Consider the following 17541-nt stretch of genomic DNA (forward strand, 5'->3'; position numbering starts at 1 on the left):
TTCAGATCCATCCAAAAAACACCCTTAATAAATTGGATAGCAGGTGTGCAAAGATAAGGAGACAGGTACTTCCATTCTACATCTGCAGGCTGAGGAGAGAGGCTCCATTATAATGAGCATAATAAGGGCTGGTCTATACTTGGGAGGGGATCGATCTAAGATACGCAGCTTCAGCTACGTGAATAGCGTAGCTGAAGTCGAAGTATCTTAGATCGAGTTACCTACCGTCCTCACAGCGCGGGATCGATGTCTGTGGCTCCCCCTGTCGACTCCGCTACCACTGTTCACGTTGGAGGAGTTCCAGAGTCGACAGGAGCGCATTCGGGGATTGATATATCGCATCTAGATGAGATGCGATATATCGATCCCCGAGAAATCGATTGCTACCTGCCGATATGGCCGGTAGTGAAGACGTACCCTAAGAGTAAAGAAATCCAAGAGCTCATGAGTTCAGTACATCTGTTCTGAAGGAGGTTGGGAGATCAGGCTGCTGCATATGTTCCCACTGGTAGCTGAGTCTCTTGACTTGTAGCTCTAAGAGCTCTTACGTCATTCATTAATTTGTTCCATTCTGCTCTGTTTCCCATTCATTTCCCGTCTGAAAAGAGGAGGCAGAATTTACCAGCAGAGAGCTGGCTAAGCCCCTGTCTCTGTTACCAGCAGGGGACGGTTGACCGAGACAGGTGTAGATGGAGTTATCCTTGCTGCCTTTGTGAGGCATTCCCACTTCATACCCCTTCACAAGATCCTGCTCTCTGGTGCTTAAAGCAGGACACATTAGACAGAGGAAATACATCAGAATGCAGTGCATCCAATTCCTCATTGTAAAGCTGGAGAATTTTAGCATCTTGATTCTGACAAGTTATTGACAAATTAAAATAGTTCCATTACTCAGCTGAGACTTTGGGGTGGAAGTGGAGAAAAGAGAAGCAGGGTTCTCTCCCTCTAGGCCAGTGTTTCCCAAACTTGGGACACTGCTTGTGTAGGGAAAGCCCCTGGCCAGCCCAGGCTGGTTTGTTTACCTGCCCTGTCTGCAGGTCCAGCCGATCGCGGCTCCCACTGGCTGTGGTTTGCTGCTCCAGGCCAACGGGAGCTGCTGGAAGTGGCGTGGGCTGAGGGATGTACTGGCCGCTGCTTCCGGCAGCTCCCGTTGGCCTGGAGCAGCGAACTGCAGCCAGTGGGAGCCGCGATGGGCCGGACCTGTGGACGCGGCAGGTAAACAAACTGGCCCGGCCCGCCAGGGATTTTTCCTACACAACTGGCTTCCAAAGTTTGGGAAACACTGCTCTAGGCTAAATATGTCCCTGGATGTAACTCTGCTGAAGATATTGCTCTAACCACTAGGTTATGTGCCCTGCCATAGCAGCTCCAGGTTCCCTGCCATCACTGGAGGTGGTAGGGCTGCACCTGAAATGCACTGGTCTCTCTCTCTACATCCCATGTTCCCACCTGTCCTGCCTGAAGTTTGGCTGATCCTTTTTTCCTTTTCAAGCCCTGAGCACCGGCTGCTCCACACTCATGTCCTGAGGAGGAAAGAATAGCCCATTTGTCAGAGCCCATGTGACGGAACCCCACCTGGTTCTGCCTGTTCCTCACCATGGCACACACGCAGTGTCAAAGCTAGTGACCAAAAAGTGTGTATTGGCACATGCAGTGCCAAGCATTAGCCCTCCGCATTCACTTGCATGTGATTGACCAAGACTTCTGCTGCTTCCTCCAAACCCGTAGCGCAGCGAAGGAAGGCAGGTGGCATTCTTGATGTACCCTCCATGCAGTCAAAGGGCAGCGTTAAAGGGAAAAATTGGCCTTCAAGCTTTTAAGAGGAGAAGCTTTGGATTTCCTATCCCCATTGACTTGCATGGAACTGCCCTTGATTTACAATAGAGATATGTCTTCACTGCAGAATTAGCCCAGCCGACTGGCACCTGGGTCTGAGCACCTGGGTGAGCCTAGCCCAGATGTGAGTGTCTCCCACTGCAAAACCTTCTCTGTATTAGTGTTTCTGCACTTCTGTGGGTGTCTGAGGGATATCCCATTGTTCTTTCTGTTGAGATGCTTGAGGATTCTTTCTCTATCAATTACGGGAAACCTCATCTGCCCTTTTGGGGGATCTGTGGGAAGGCAGTGGAGGGCCATCAAGTTTGGCCTGCATCCTTACTAGACAGGCCATTCATCCAATTTTAAGCCAGATAGTCCTGTTTTTCTATGGTTTGTGTCTGTCTGTACAGAGACAAAACTGGAAGATGCCATTTTGAAGAGTGCACCACTCCGCCCCTGCTGGCGTGATTTCGCATGCACCGCCTGTGTGAGGTCAGGCTGTTGGGGTCATGTAGGCGGTGGCGGGCTGGTGCTGTTCCCAAAGTACCAGAATGTCCACTATTCAGGGGATGCATCAGTGGCCACCCCAATCCTTGCTGCAAAGTGGGAGGTTCCAGCCCGACGGGAAGCGGGGCCCAGGTTCTAACCCTCCCCCTTGCCCTCAGCTGGGTTAGCGAGCCTGGGCTGAAAGAACCTCCAAACAGGTCAAGGGATTTTCTGTGTGGACAATAGAGGGGTTTGGACCAACACCCAGGTAAGAGCCTGGATTACTTGTGCAGTGCAGATCTACCCTAAGTCTGCATTTGTCCCAATGTGTTCTGGGCCAGGTTCTGTTCCCATTTCCACCTGCATAGGCCTCATTGACTCATTGTGAGGTGTGTCTAGGGGGCACAGTTTGGCTCAGTGGGGTCTCTGCCCTGCAGATTCATGCCCTTGGTGAAAATCTTTAATCAGATCAGTCTCCTGAGGTGTATTCCACAACCTAAAGTCCTGGTGGGGCAAAAGGGAGAACTAGTCCTACTGACTCCCTCAGAGAATAAATAACAAGGATGGTTGGTGTGTATTTGTGGTGGCTGCAGACCTGTCTGAGCTGGAGTCTTGTAGGCTCTGTTTGAAAGCCCGTTGAAAGACTCCCTTTGACTTCAACGGGCTTTAGAGCAGGCCCATGGTGATGTTCTGACACAAAAGTTCCAAGGAAAAACCCTCCCTGCAGCAGCTTCAGTCATTCATTCATTACCTGAGCCAGGTCTTCATAATGCCACCCTACAGGGGAGAGAATACACTAGTAATTAATCATGGCCAAGTTCTGGGCATAGCCAGCTGGTGAAGACAGCAAATCACTCAGCTAATATTTAAAAGGGAAGTGACTTTGAGCTTATTTTGATACCAGGAACATGTTGTGCTCAGAGATGGATTCTTCCCCCCCTCCTGGATGTTTGATCTATTCAGTGGTTTTTACTGCACATTGTGTTTCTTTTTCTTGCCACCTCTCTGGTGCCTCTTAATGAAGTTAAAATTGGTTCTATTAATCCTTTGCCTGCGATCCCTTCTGGTTTTTAAGTAACTTTCAGCCCCCGCATGTTTTCACAGTCCTAAACCTGTGGAGTTATTCTATTTTCATTAAAGGCAGAAATCAGTGTAGCTGATGCAGAATTTGAGAGGCATATATACTCCTTGCAAGAGAGTGCTTTTTACAAAACACCACCTCCCTTCTCCCCCGGGTGACTTTCAGACGGTCCCAGGAGGGCTACATCTGAAGGCGCTTCTGTTTCTTTTTCATCACAAGTTTATTTGCTCAAAGCTGGGAAGGTGCACGTTGAGGGGACGCAGAGCAGCCACTATTCACGCCTAAAGATGGTTTTGTAAATCCATTTCTGAAAGTTGGCTACTGCCGTGTAAACACCTGGGTACCTGGGACTAGCACAGCTGTTCCCCCAGGACACAATCCCGAACACTCGGCCCTCGCACACCAGTGGCCCACCAGAGTCCCCCTAGAAAAGAAGCAGACACAATAAAGGTTGCGGTTTTCTAAAATGGTTTGGAGGTGACCTTTCCATCATAGTAATAAACACCTTTCCTGTCTAGGAACGGGAGGACCAAGACTGCTCTGGGGCAGATTCTCCATAGCCCTATACTATAGGTAGGCATTTCACTAGTGCAAACCATGCATAAAATGTTACCGAGTCAGAACAGTAACAGTCTTTTTGCACTGGTGAAAGGTGCATGGTAATGAGGAATCAGGCTCCTAGATTACATTCCATGTATTTCTGTGCCTGAGTCCCAGAAGGACTTGGGCAGCCTGGAGGGAATTCAGAGATGGATCTCTGCTAGTGTAAATGGGCTTTATGCCATTGACATCAGAGTTTTGCCTCTTTACACCAGCAAAGAATTTGGCTCCATGAACTTAACGCATTTCCCACCCAGTCCTGACAGCCCCGTTCAATGGAAATTGCACCTGACCTTTTCCCAGGGCAGCACCCATCAAAACTGAGACTGTCCTGCCATCTCAGAGACAATGCCGGAATCCCAGAGAGATTTAGTCCAGCCCTTGGGGATAATCTGAACCATTGTGCCTTCCTAGGTGTGATGCAGCAGCATCATGCATTGACCTGGCATCACAACACAAGAACATGACATCATGCTGCACTGGCGACATAATGACTAGGTCCTGCCAGACAAATGATTAAAACAGAGGCAACAGCTGTAATGTATTTTGGAAGGGACGCCTTCGGCCCCATTGTACTTCCTTGCTATTGTCTTACGCAGGAAGAATTTGAAAAAAGCTGGCTCATTTCCAGCTTGCCATTTTGTTCTTCTCGCTATAAAAATAGATCCACCTTCTCCACCCACCCTCTGTGCTTCAGTTCCGAGTGTGAGTCATCTCCAGTTAGGAGGTGTGTGATCAAGGCTTTAACTCTATGGGAACATGAGAACAAGGCAGCATGGAGGACAGCTGACTTCTGTGTCTCTGTTCAAGCATTTTTCCCCAGATCCCCTCCCATGACGCTGTCCATTGACTGCAGTAATGGTGGTCAAGATTTTCAAAAGGGACTGGTGGTTTTGGGTACACCATGAAAAGAGCCTGATTTTTCTCCCAGAATGTACATCCTCAGGAAACCCGGTTCTTTTAAAGGTGTACTGGGCACCCAACATTTGAGAGCCTCCAAACTCATTTGTCACTATTGGCTTGTGTCTTCCAAGTCTGTCTAGAAAAGTACTAATTTCCTGTCAGATGTGGAGGAAGCAGGAGATGCTTTTTAACAGATGGATTCTTTTTAATGGGACCCAGCGAGTCTAAAGACCCATCTGCCACTAACTAGCAGTTCAGCATGGTTCTCTGCAGCTTGGGCATAGCTGGCGTGCTAGTGGGACGCGCTCTTCCCAGAGGAGAGGTTTGAACTTGCAGCTTCCTCTGCAGAATTAAGGAAGGCGGCTGTACCTGGCAGGCATCTTTGCCCCCTGTGTTGAACCCGGCACAGATCATGTTCTTGGTGATGTATCCCGCATAGGAGGCCGTGCTGTTACACTTCCCAGAAGAGATGATAGGCAGGCGCACGCTGCGTAGGGTGTCTGAAGTCGCCCCGCCCATGGGAGTGGTGTAACCCCAGCCAGAGACTTGGCAGAAGCGGCCCTCCCTCGCGACCGCTCCTTGCTGGGGAAGTGGCACAATGGAAACAAAAGCGTTATGCACCAGCGGCCTGTTCAGCTGTTCGGGGACATCAAGGGGAGAGTCATTACTGACTGTAAAGAAGCAGAGAGGCGGGAACAGGTGATCGTGGGCCTAGGGCTGTGTCTACGGTGACAGGCGAACCTCATGCAATTCACAGCTTGGGTTCCACTCACGTTTCGGATGCTTCTCTGAACCAGCCAGACAGCATCAGCTGCAAAATCCAATCCAGATCCAGGGTTTTGGTTTGGCCCATCGTGGAAACAGGACCTGGCTGCAAAACTTGGATCTGGATTCAGTTTCCAATCTTTTCCTCAAAGCCATGGGGTGTTTGGAGCCACTGTTTTGGTCTAAGACTTCACCCTTATGGAAAGTCCTATAGAATGTAAAAGGCAATGAGAACTTTTCTATAAGATTATTTGAATTCTCCTGTAGAATCTAGAAGAGAATTATATCCTGGCTATAGAATTCTATAGGATGGGTCAAAATACATATAGAAAGGATCTCATTCTCTATTAAATTATCTTGGTTTTAGGATTAAGTTCTATAGGAACCTATTTATTATAATTCTACAGGACCCTCTTGGTTTCATCTCTAGTAAATCTATAGGCTTCCCATAAAGGTGCTGTGCAACAGCTGTAAAAATGGTATTCTCCACTCCTCAACTTTAAGGGAGGATCTGTTGGCTTGTTCAGGCCCTTTCTGTTAGCAAAACAGAGCTGCACAGGGAAGAGTACTGAACTAAACATTTTCAAACCCTCAGAAAGATTCGGTTTGAGTTTGGTTTGAGTTCTGGGTGAAGGTGGAGGTAATAGATTTATAGAGTTTAAGGCCACAAGGAACCATTAGAAAGTCTGTTATGATCTCTTGTATATCCCAGGCCATTCAGTTTCACCCAGTTACCCCTGTATTGAGCTCGATAACTTGTGTTTGGCTAAATAATCTTCCAGAAAGGCAGCCAGCTGGGCTCTGAAGCCATCAAAAGATGGTTGGAGAATCCATTACATCTCTTGGCAGTTTGTTCCAAGGATTAATCCTCCCCGGTGTGAAAAATGTGGGCCTTTGTTCCAATTTGAATCTGTCTGGCTTCAGCTTCCGGCCATTGGATCTTTTTATGCCTCTCTCTGCTGGATTAAAGATCATTTTAATACTGGTATTTTCTCCCCAGGAAGATACTTATATACTGTATCCAAGCCGTCTCTCAAATTCTGATACACAAAACAGACCAATCCCTTTAAGTCTCCCATGAGAAGGCATTTTTTTTCCAGCCCTCAAATCATTATTGTGATTCTCTTACTCCACCCTCTCCAATTTTTCAACATCCTTTTTTGAAACATGGACACCGGAACTGGATACCGTATTCCAGGATTGCTCTCACTAATGTCATGTACAAATGTCAGTTCCCCTCCCTCCTCCTACTCAGTACTCCCAGCGTTATGCATCCAAGGATGGCATTGGCCCTTTTTGTCACAGCATCACACAGGGAGCTCATGTTGAGTTGCGTGTCCACTGTGACCCCTAAATCCTTTTCAGAGTCAATTATTCTTCGATCTATATCAAGTCATCCACCCCGCGCTATCTGTTTGAGCACTATAGGAGCAGACCACAGTACCATTTGCTATCGTATTGTGATGATACTATAGTTTCCAGTGCTGTGAGTATGATTTACCAATGTGTGTGTGTGTATGTGCACATGCACTGCCTGTAGCCAGGCCATGAGCCAAGAGCACAAGCAAAGGGCTATGTTCATTTGCACGCACTCCCCCGTTGCTCACGGCAGGAGTCTGCAATCTAGGTTTTCAGTCTCTCTGAATGGTTCATACTGGGGCTTTGGAAATATTTAATTTTAGGGAAATAAGAGCCAGGCTACCAGGGGCCCTTAACGGCACCACTATGTCCTAGCAGCCTCTGAGCTGCTGCTGCTTGAATCAGTAGAACCCCCCTCCTAGGTGACCAGATGTCTTGATTTTGGGGTCTTTTTCTTATATAGGCTCCTATTATCCCCCCACCCCATCCCGATTTTTCACCCTACCCCCTCCAGCTCTGCACTGTACATTCCCTCAGGGTGGGGGGCAGTCTAGCAGACTCCGTGCCTGGGGCCTTAGACTGCATCGCTTTAATGATTATTTAAACTTGAGTCCATTCTTATTAATACACAATGCACTTTGCAAACCTAGTTGAATGTATGAATGCCGTTGAAGTGAAAACGATACCGGCTTAGCCTGAAACGTTAATTCGTTAAAGGCAATCCTCCCTGGGAATTTCATTTAGCTCCTCGTTCGGTTTCCTCCCCTGGCTTGGACTTTTTCACTGCTTCCTTTTGAAGCTGCTAGATTAGTAAAGGGACTTAATGAGTCCCTGTTATGTCAGGTAATAGACTCCTTTGGTTTACAGAATATTTTGAACAGCAAATGCTCTTTCAGCAAGGGATTGCTGCCTGGGAAAAGATCTCTGGAGAAACCGTTCTGCAAGCACCTAGCATTTGCCTAGAAGACTAGATCTAATGAATTTGCAGCTTGTGCTCTGCAGAGGGATTTGGTGGGATTTCTTTCAGTGGCTGGGCTTGAATTCCCTCACGTCTTTGAGCTCTTTTTTGCCCGTCACCCTATGAACTGATTTACATTCGTCAGCTCTTGGGCTTTATAATACAACATCTGTCGCAGTGTATTCAGTCATTTTGTCCCTGCCTTTAAATGATTCATTAGCGCCGCTCCAACTCCCTCTCCTGAGCAAACGCTGAACCTCATTGTCCCATGAATGCTTAGTGAGCTTATCAAGATCTGGTTCCAAAACCAAAACGCAAGTGAAAAAGCTCACACAGGATGTGTATATGCAATAGTGACGCGTGCCCATTCACCCACTCACATGAATGCTTCTGCACAGGCAGCCATGGTGTAGATGTACAGAACTAGAAGGGGGCATGATTATATTCTGCTCCAGTGGCTAAAATGTGTTTGCATTAACATGCATCTCCATTTAAACCTGAGGCACAAGCAGGAAGGCTTTGGGGCTAAAATGGCTTTCACCCATGTGGCTACTGTGCAGAATCCTTTTAGATTGTTTTTTGCAGGGATGGGAGGGCAGGTTGGCCCTGATTCTGTGTATGCGCCACTCCATATCCTTTCGGGCTGCTTTTCTGCTCAGCCTGCTCAATTCCTTACCAAGGAATGGTGGGGAACTGACAATGACAGGGAGCCCGGAACTCAGGAAGTGTATCTCCAGCCTAGGTACTATTCAGTGACTAGACGTTGGTACACTTCACTAAGGTAAATAGACCCACAGAGTGAAAGAGACCCTGTGAGACCTGAAATGTACAATGATCAGTAACTAATAATAATACCTAGCACTTATATAGGAGGTCAGTATCACTTTATAGATGGGGAAACTGAGGCACAGAGCAGGGAAGTGACTTGCCCAAGGGCATGCAGCAGAGCCAGGAACAGAGCCCAGTTCTCCTGAGTCCCAGTCCTGTGCACTCTCCCCTAGGGCATACTGACTTCTGGAGTAGAAAAGCATCAGAAAGCAACAATAGGAGAGAAGAATGCACACCCCCTCCTGTGACAAAATGTCCCCTCCCCAGCTGGTTTGCAGGTAGATACTGCTAGAGCCCCACTGTTGGGGGAGATGGGAAGAGCAGGCATGTGTGTCCTGATTACTAGTTACTAGCCTCGTTAATCATACAATGCATTTCTTTCAGAACTCAGGGCCCACCTCCCTCACTGGGAGTAGTAGCCTTAGTTGTGTCAAGGAGGAGAAAGGCAATATTCATAGGGAGTAGGGGCAGTGCAGTCTAGGCCTCTGGGATCTCTACACTGGAGCAGGACAGTGTCGGCAGTAGCAATGGGATAGGTAGGGCTGGTTAGGCCATTCCACTCCAATCTCCTGTTTCCAATTGCTAGTAATGTTGTCAACAATGTCCTTTCTGGGAAGGACACTTGGCAGGGATTGGTTAGTTTGTTTTATCTCTTTCCGGGTGTGAGAGAAGGGAGATGAGGGTGCTCTGCGCCTCCCACGATCAGACCCTACGTTTATATCAGAAGCAGTGTGGCTGGGGCGATGGAACTTGTACCCCAATTTGGGTTCTCCTCCTGGCTCTGCCGCTGGCCTGCTGAGTGACCTTGAGTGAGTCATATCACTCTGTGCCTCAGTTTCCCCATCTGTAAAAAGGGCATGATGATTCCTCTCTCCTTGTGTAAAGTGCTCTGAGATCTACAGGTACAGGATGCAGATAAGAGCTAGGTATTTGTTATTAGGGGTCATTGGTGGTTTGTTCCTCTCCACCTTGACCTCCTGCACATTGCTCCAGCCCTGCCTTTATTTCCCCTACCAAATGCTTCATGTATGCTCAGCGGCACACATGTAGTCTGCTGTGAACAGCCAAAATAATCCGTAGTGACCCCCTCCCTCTCCAACAGCCGTCCTCCCTTTCATGGCCTGGCAACAGCTTGTTACCTTAATCAGCATGATGTCTGCATTTTTGGAAGTGGAGCTGTAGTTTGGGTGAACCACCATCCGAGAGGGCCGGAAGATCTGCTCTGTGCCTTCAAAAGTGGAGAGAGAATATTCCCCAGCTACGATCATCATCTGGTTAATTCTGTTGGGAGACAGCAGAGGCCCTGGTCACCAGTGCATCATTACTGGGGGAAAATGGCTCTGCCCAGGTCTGACTTAAAAATGCAGTCACTCAAAGGACTCCAAACCTTTCACAAGGCTTGTAGCACTCACAGCACTTCCCATGTGAGATCTTGTGCACCGGTGTTTGAATTCACGTGGAGTCAACACTGAAGTGATGGAGGGACATGTGCGTGTTTGCCTAGTGCGTAGATCTGGATGTACGACTGCTTGGAGGTACACGTGGCTGTGGGGGCGGGCAGCACTGCGGTGAGGCGGGTAAGAAATAGCATCATTTCCATTTTGCAGATGAATAAACCAAGAAATGAAGGGAGAGACTTAATGACAGTGATTCAGTGGCAGAGCTGGGAATCCAGGCCTTTGCTCTGATCACTAGAGAATCCTCCTTCCCAACCTCTGTGTTAGAATTCCATGGTCCAGTGTTTCTCCAGAGAGAGGATAATGAGCTTGTTCAAAGCATCAATATTATGAAATTTTGGTAACTAGGAATTGGCAAACTGGTTGGGCTAAAAGGAAAACTGACAGAAATTGTGCCCCAAACTTTGGCTGCACCAGCAATGAGATGGGAAAAATTCTGGTGAGCTGCCTTTTGCTGCTGCTTTTTTCACACCCTTGCTGCTGCCACTGTGATGACCCCCCGCAGGGAGAAATGCCAAATGCCCTCCTGCGCCCCCCAAGAAGGCTGATCTTTCTGACATTTACATCTTAAACACAATCAGGAAATCCTGGCAATTCTAGGGCCCCAATTTAGCTATTCAGCAAAGCACATGCTTAATTTTAAGCACATGTTTAAGATTTAATGGGGCCCCGAGACACAAGGAAGATTGGCACTGGCTCAAAGTCACATGGGCAGTCTGGAGCTGAGCTAGGGATTGACCTTAATAGAACTTAAGCATGTGTTCAAAACACCATGCTGAATTGGGGCTCTAGTGGGACAGGCTGGAAAAGTTTCTGGCCCTCATTGGTCAGATCCAAGAGGCTCGGATAGTTAAGAGAAGAAGCCAGACTGTTGGGTCCTTATATAAACCAAACCTTACTGCCTTTGAAAAGTCATCCCTGGTTACAGCTCACCAGTCTGTGGGTGTAGGAGCTCTAGGTGTGTGAACCGGTGGGGCCTGTGCATAGATACGTACCAGATCAAGGGCCCAGCTTTCAACCTGAACATGTAAAATTAGGCACAAAATCCCTATATAGACACCAAAATGGGAACGTAGACAACCAAGTTTGAAAACTGAGCTGGAAGCATGTGTGTAACTATATACAGGACTCCATGGAGCTGTGCTGTTTGATGGGAGTCCAGGACCCTATGTTTTAGCAAACCTCTATACTCTGCTGTGAGGGGAGGCTGGCCTCTTGTCTGATTCCCAGACGTCTGGCTGTGCGCTCTGAAAGCCCCCTGAGTCTCCCTGCATTCCTTACTCAGTTTTGCAGTGAGCAGCCGTCAGGACCCAGCTTCGGCTGACCAGCGACCCGCCACAGAAATGGAAGCCTGTCTTCCTCTTCAAGGACACCAGGTACTTGGAGGAATGTGGCGCCACTATGTAACCACCGATGATGCGCTGGAGGCTGTTCTGGCCATCTGCAGAGCAAAGGCAAAGCTGTCAGGAGACAACTGGCAAACCTAGCTACTGTATCATGCTTGAACTGTGGCTACCTCTCACCCCAAAGACACTGGGGCACTTTGCATCTGCACAGACCCCAGTATGACTGCATGCAGCCGGACAGATCCAAGTGTCATTTGATGTAGGCTGCTGGCCAGGCCTCATTTTGAGGGAATAGGAGCTTTGAAACCAAATTACCTTCCAGGACCTTTGAATTTTAATCATGACACCAGGAATTGCTGTGACAGCTCAGGCCCTGCTAGGGCTGTGCAGGGGAAGATAAATGGGATTACAGCAGACGCTACACACCAAAGAGGCACTTTAAATCACAGACAAGGTGCCAACTCCTTCCCTATAGGCTCATGTGGCTGCCATTAGCATCAGTAGGAGTTAGACATCAGTGCCAAGGGGATGGATAAATCCCTCAGGAGGGATTCTAATTGATCTACTACTCTATTATCGTCCTTTCGCTGACATTAGCAAGATGAGAGTCCATCTGTTATTCACTCAGTTACCGGCCTTGATTTCTCCAGAGGCGACAGAGTGATGATAAATATACAACCTACTTGGTTTTTAATTGGAATTTTAATCAATCTGAATCCAGTTTAACGCTCACCAGAATGAGGGGCTAATTGTACTAACCTGCCTGAAGCCTAGTGCCGGCAGGCCTCAGGCATCTATCCCACCTGGTGCCCCAGCTCTGATCTGATCCATTATCCCAGTCTCCAGCACAGCTCTACTAATGCATATCCGTTATGGCCTGGGACTACCCTGGTTCTTCTGGTCCTGGGCCTCGCTCTCAGCCAGGGGTTGTTAACTGGTTGTGTCATGGGAGCAAAAAGGCTCTGGGATAAGTCTGTCAAACTCAGGTCTGATCTTGAGCAAACAAATGGAGTTGGGTTCTGAGATCCTGTAGATCATTCCCTTAGGCTGGAGGGGGCGATCCGTTAGCAGCGGGCGGGCTTCCACCCACCCAATTCCCAGAAACCCAATAGGTACACTTGGTTACAAAGCTGACAAGATATGTAGGGTATATAACAAGCCAAAAGGAGAATGCCAGAGCACTAATCTAGTCACCTCCAAGCTAGATGGTTCATTTGAATCTTGTTAGATGCTGAGTTTCATGGCACAGAGCAAGGTTTCTTGTAACACGTCTGCTCTGTTCCTCTAATTAGCAGCCGTTATGCTGATTTCTTTTAAGATGGTGTAAGGGCTTTGACTTGCTGTGTATGCAGAGCACCCCTAAACTATTGAAAAAGATCTTTAATGGCCCACAGCTGGGCAGATTGTTACCAGTAGTAGTGAACATTCAGGAACAGTATGGTTAATGCACACTCTTTTATTTGAGAAGGAATCACACAAGCAGTAAGGTTATGTAATACACATCTTCCTAACAAGCCTCATTTCCCCAAGTATAAACCCTCAGTAAATTGGCCTTATACAGTATCCTGCTTGGCAAACAAAGCAGGTATTGCTAGATGTAGACTTCTTTTTTTCTCCTCTCTCAGGTACTAGGTCTGCCAAATGTCCCTCAAAGCAGGGTCTTGGTTACCCCAAGGCCTCCTGTCTTACAGCGTCATGGACCTCTTCAGATGTTAATCGGGGAATTAACTAACTAATTTACTTTGCTTAACATTCATACCTTTTGTTCTCAAAGGAGTCACATGTCCCCAAAAATATGCCCTATGGGTGTTTTATTACTGGTTTTCTCTAATTAATATTATAGAAGGGGGCTACAAAACAGGCAAAGACCAAAACTCAATCAACGCTTACCCCCTCATCAATCACTCACTTGAGCTCCTGGTGCAGTGTCCTCCAAAAGGCATTATTTTGACCTAGGTCACCCCGTACCAAGCTCACCGATGGTATGTTTTGGGTTTTCTTTACTTTGTGAGCTGGTCAATCAGCTGACATGTTTCAAAGGCTATGTTTACACAACCACGGTAAATCGACCTACGCTATGCAACTCCAGCTGTGTGAATAACGTAGTTGGAGTTGGCGTACCTTAGGTCGAGTTACCACGGGGTTTACATCGCGGGGGAGCTGACGGGAGAAAATCTCCCGTTGACTTACCTTACTCTTCTCTTTGGGGGTAGAGAACAGGGATCGACTGGAGAGCGATCTGCAGTCGATTTGGTGGGTCTTTACTAGAACTGCTAAATCGACCGCTGGTGGATCGATCTCAGAGCGTCAATCCCTTCCATAGAGTAGACTTGCCCAAAGTCTCATATTAAGACACATGCACAGGCGGAGCCTCAATTAGCCATTCAAGTGCAATTTCAGCCCTCTCAGTAAATTTCCATACCAACTGTCTGATGCTAAGAGAATCCTGCTCCCAGAATCCTCTCGCCAGTTCAGACATCCCAAGCCATACCAGCTTCATGCTTACCACAGTCATTCATATCAATCACAACATTTCATAATAATTTGGCATGACCCCAACATAAACTGTACTGGCTTTTACATCACTAAACAGGGTGCTGTGTTGTCAGAGTTATCGGCACATGATCTTCACTGGGTTAGCGATTGTCCAGCAGCCATCATGCTCTGCTAGAACATCGGTGACCTAATAACTCAGACAAAGGTTAGGGGTTTGTTATAAAAGTGGATGGGTGAGATTCTGTGGCCTGCATTGTGCAGGAGGTCAGACTAGATGATCATAATGGTCCCTTCTGACCTTAAAGTCTATGAGTCTATGAGATGAATCTAAGTAATGGAGACACTGACAAGGCCAGGAGACTCAGTTGCATCACTCCAATTTGACTTTTTTTATCAGGATGGACAATAACAAGCAATGACGCTAGAGATCTCTGTTGAGACAATGGTACCAACACAGAATGGATGTTAAAAGGTGACCCCATCAAAGCCAAGGTGCTCTGGTAGGTCAGTGTAGTGCCTGCCCCATGGAAGTGATGGAGAAACAAATCACAGTGCTTGGTCCGCTCAATGCAGTGTCTACCAGAGTGACGTACTGAGAAATGACTGCCCACCAAAGAAGCTGGTACACTTTATTGGGCGAGTGTAGCTTCTGGGCCCTGGTGGCTGGGGCACAGGCTGAAGAAGCTCTGATCTAACCTGGGACACCAGGAAACACTGGCTCAGAAGGTGGTGTGAAGAATCTGCTGTTTAATGACTAGTTTACCTAACCTTTCCAAAGAGGTAACAGCATCCTGACTCACTTTTACTTGGCCCCTTGTCAAAGAACACCAACACTCAGCTACATAACAACAAAAGAATAATTATTTGAAGCCTCCTTTGATTTTGGATGCGAGCTGGTCCCCTGTGTAAGAAAGCAGTTAGGGAGCTGTGAGAAGAACCTATTATTTTGGGTGCTCCAGGGCAAGATTCTGAGGTCTCTATTTGGTTTACACTCAGGGCTTCTTACTGCAAAGTGCCAAGTGCTTCTGGGAAGTGCCGAGTGCCCACAACTCCCAGTAAAGTCAATGGGAGCTGAGGGCTCTCAGAAGCCATCAGCTCATGCCGAGATCAGGCTCTTATTCCTTACCCTGGAAATTTCCTTCTAAGTCCATAAGAGCTTGTCCTGGTTAAGGACTCAGGAAAAGCTTAAGGTTTTGGCCCTTTCCTAACATACCAAAATGCCTCCCAAGAATCCCCTGAGCTGAGGCATTGCCCTGTGTTTCTTCCGGTGGTGCAATCCGTTTTCAGGGCAGCTGATAGTAATGTACGTGCTTTCGTGGCATTATTTCCAGAGACTGTTGAAGGGTTTGATTTGTGTAAATACTCTTCCTGTTGAATTACATCTTTCTTCCAAAAGGTCTCCCTGTAGGTGGCCTCTTTGTCTAGAACAATTTTGCTCAATTGTGGTATAATTTAGGAAGCAAACTTTCCTTGCTAATAGTTTTACTAAACAGATACTGAATGATAAACACTTTGGGCATGTTTCCTCCTTTGTACAACTCCTTTCAGAGAATCTCCAACCATATTACAATAATCAATTACGCCTCATAATGCCCTTAAAAATATTATCCCTCTTCTACAGAGGGTTAGGCTGAGAGGTTGAGTGAACTGTGTGAGGACAAATGGTATTTCTATGGCAGAGCTAGGAATAAAATCTAGGAGTCCTGACATCCAGTCCACTGCTCTGATGACTAGACCTCATTCTCCTCTCAATATCTGCAAATGATCCTTGCTGGAATCTCACAGTCCAATTTCTTGTTTCTCTGGAGACTTAATGAACTTGTCATGATGCAAATATTACGGAATGTTGACAGGGGGCCAGTTTCACCTAAAATGTTGGTCCACCGAAGATACACTGGATCTAATTGACCCTTCGTGTATCTATCTAGATAGACAGAAGATAATACACAGAAGTAAATTTCAAGGTTTTCTATCAATCTGATGATTTAAACAAATAACGTTATTAGTTCTGTAAAAACAAACAAACAAACAAACAAAAAACCTATGAAGAATGTTGAATGTGAATCAGATAAAAATGAAACCTGGGAACAAAATATGGGACATCTTAGAGCGGGTGCATTTCTGGATATGAAGAGATGTAAACTGTAATAGGCACTCAGGGCGGTGTAATTTGACAGGAAGCGTATTTACACAAATCACACACACTTCAACAATCTCTATGTTACAGATGCGCATTCAGCAATCGAAAGACTGGTAGGATTTCTAGACATGAAAGGCCATCTAAAGCTAGCTATGCATATGAAATACTCACCGATCAAAGAAAACAACTGCAGGAACAGCAGAAGGCTCAGTGCCAGATAATTCATCTCAGAGTCAATATAAGATCTTATAAGCACCTGCCAAAGGTAGCTCCAGCTCTTAGCTGCTGAAGGGAGAGAGAAACCCAAAGAAACTTCACTTCATACCTAGATATTCTGGTTCCTCTTTCAGTTTCCATGACAACGTGAATCCCAGAGAGAACAATCAATTATTCATGGAGGCACTTCAGGACACTGGTGTCTCATTGACTAGAGTTAACCTTGTGTTCTCATCTTCCTCCCCTCAGCATCCAGCTGAAAGGTTCATAGCCTTTACCGCTCACAAACGCTGAATGGAGCTTCTTGGGTTTCCTGGCAGTGAAGTTACACTGATTTCAACAAACCATCCCTTGGCAGACAGGGGAAGGCATTTCTTGAAGGGTCTCCATCTCCTGCTTCCCTGCATGTGGCGCTGCAAATTAAAGCAGAGATCCACTGAGCTGGCGCAGTAGTAGCCCAGAAGCAATGCGGACAAGCTGCTCATCAGTGCTGGGCAAAATGCTTTTGACAAAACTTGAAACAGGGTCAAACGTGCCTCATTTGGGAAATTGGTGGCAAACTCTGGCCTGGATTCACCATTGCCCTGCAGCTTGTGGTGTCGTCATTTACACCAGTGAAAGAGAGTGCACTCCTGGTGATGTTTGACTCCCACTTTGCACTGGTGCAAATGACTGCATATGGTGTAGGCTATGGGGAATCAGGCCACCAGAGGTGCAAGGGGCTTGTTGGGGACAATGAACCTTTCAGGTGAATAATGGGCCCAGTATGGAACAACCTGTTCCCCTGGTTTTGCCAGGTGGAATGTGGGGGTTTCACTATGAATTTTGGGGTCCTGTTAGTTCCTCTATGTTGGTGTGAATTTACCTCCACAGGCAAGAGCATTATTCCAGCTGCTAAGCGTTAGCCCATTAAACCACCATCTATGAGCAAACTTCTGCCTTCAGCTTCATCGATGAAACCCCACAGAAGGCAAAGGGCTTACATGAGGCAGAATGCAGCTCACTATGTTAAATCAATCAATCAATCCTAGAGCCGTGCAAATAGCTGTGATTGTAGGTGTAAAACGTATACAGGAGAAAGTGACACA

The 17541-nt window shown here is 47.0% G+C and overlaps 1 protein-coding gene across 1 annotated transcript; it reads right to left on the reverse strand.

Moving 5' to 3' along the window:
- Positions 1-3625: 3625 nt before the first annotated feature.
- Positions 3626-16500, reverse strand: LOC115636872 (trypsin-like). The gene is made up of 5 exons (XM_030537540.1): positions 16409-16500; positions 11537-11696; positions 9938-10079; positions 5258-5470; positions 3626-3809 (listed from the first exon to the last, which is right to left on the reverse strand). The coding sequence occupies exons 1-5, from the start codon at positions 16461-16463 to the stop codon at positions 3657-3659; spliced, it is 723 nt and encodes a 240-aa protein (XP_030393400.1). The 5' UTR covers positions 16464-16500; the 3' UTR covers positions 3626-3656.
- Positions 16501-17541: the final 1041 nt, after the last annotated feature.

This window comes from Gopherus evgoodei, chromosome 18 (assembly GCF_007399415.2).
Source record: "Gopherus evgoodei ecotype Sinaloan lineage chromosome 18, rGopEvg1_v1.p, whole genome shotgun sequence".
Lineage (NCBI taxonomy): Eukaryota > Metazoa > Chordata > Testudines > Testudinidae > Gopherus > Gopherus evgoodei.

Coding starts and splice junctions, on each gene's coding strand:
- LOC115636872 (XM_030537540.1), bottom strand. CDS start 16,463: ATGAATTATCTGGCACTGAGCCTTCTGCTGTTCCTGCAGTTGTTTTCT. Junction 11,697..16,408: donor GCAGTTGTTTTCTTTGATCG/GTGAGTATTTCA, acceptor TTTGCTCTGCAG/ATGGCCAGAACAGCCTCCAG. Junction 10,080..11,536: donor GCTGCTCACTGCAAAACTGA/GTAAGGAATGCA, acceptor GTCTCCCAACAG/AATTAACCAGATGATGATCG.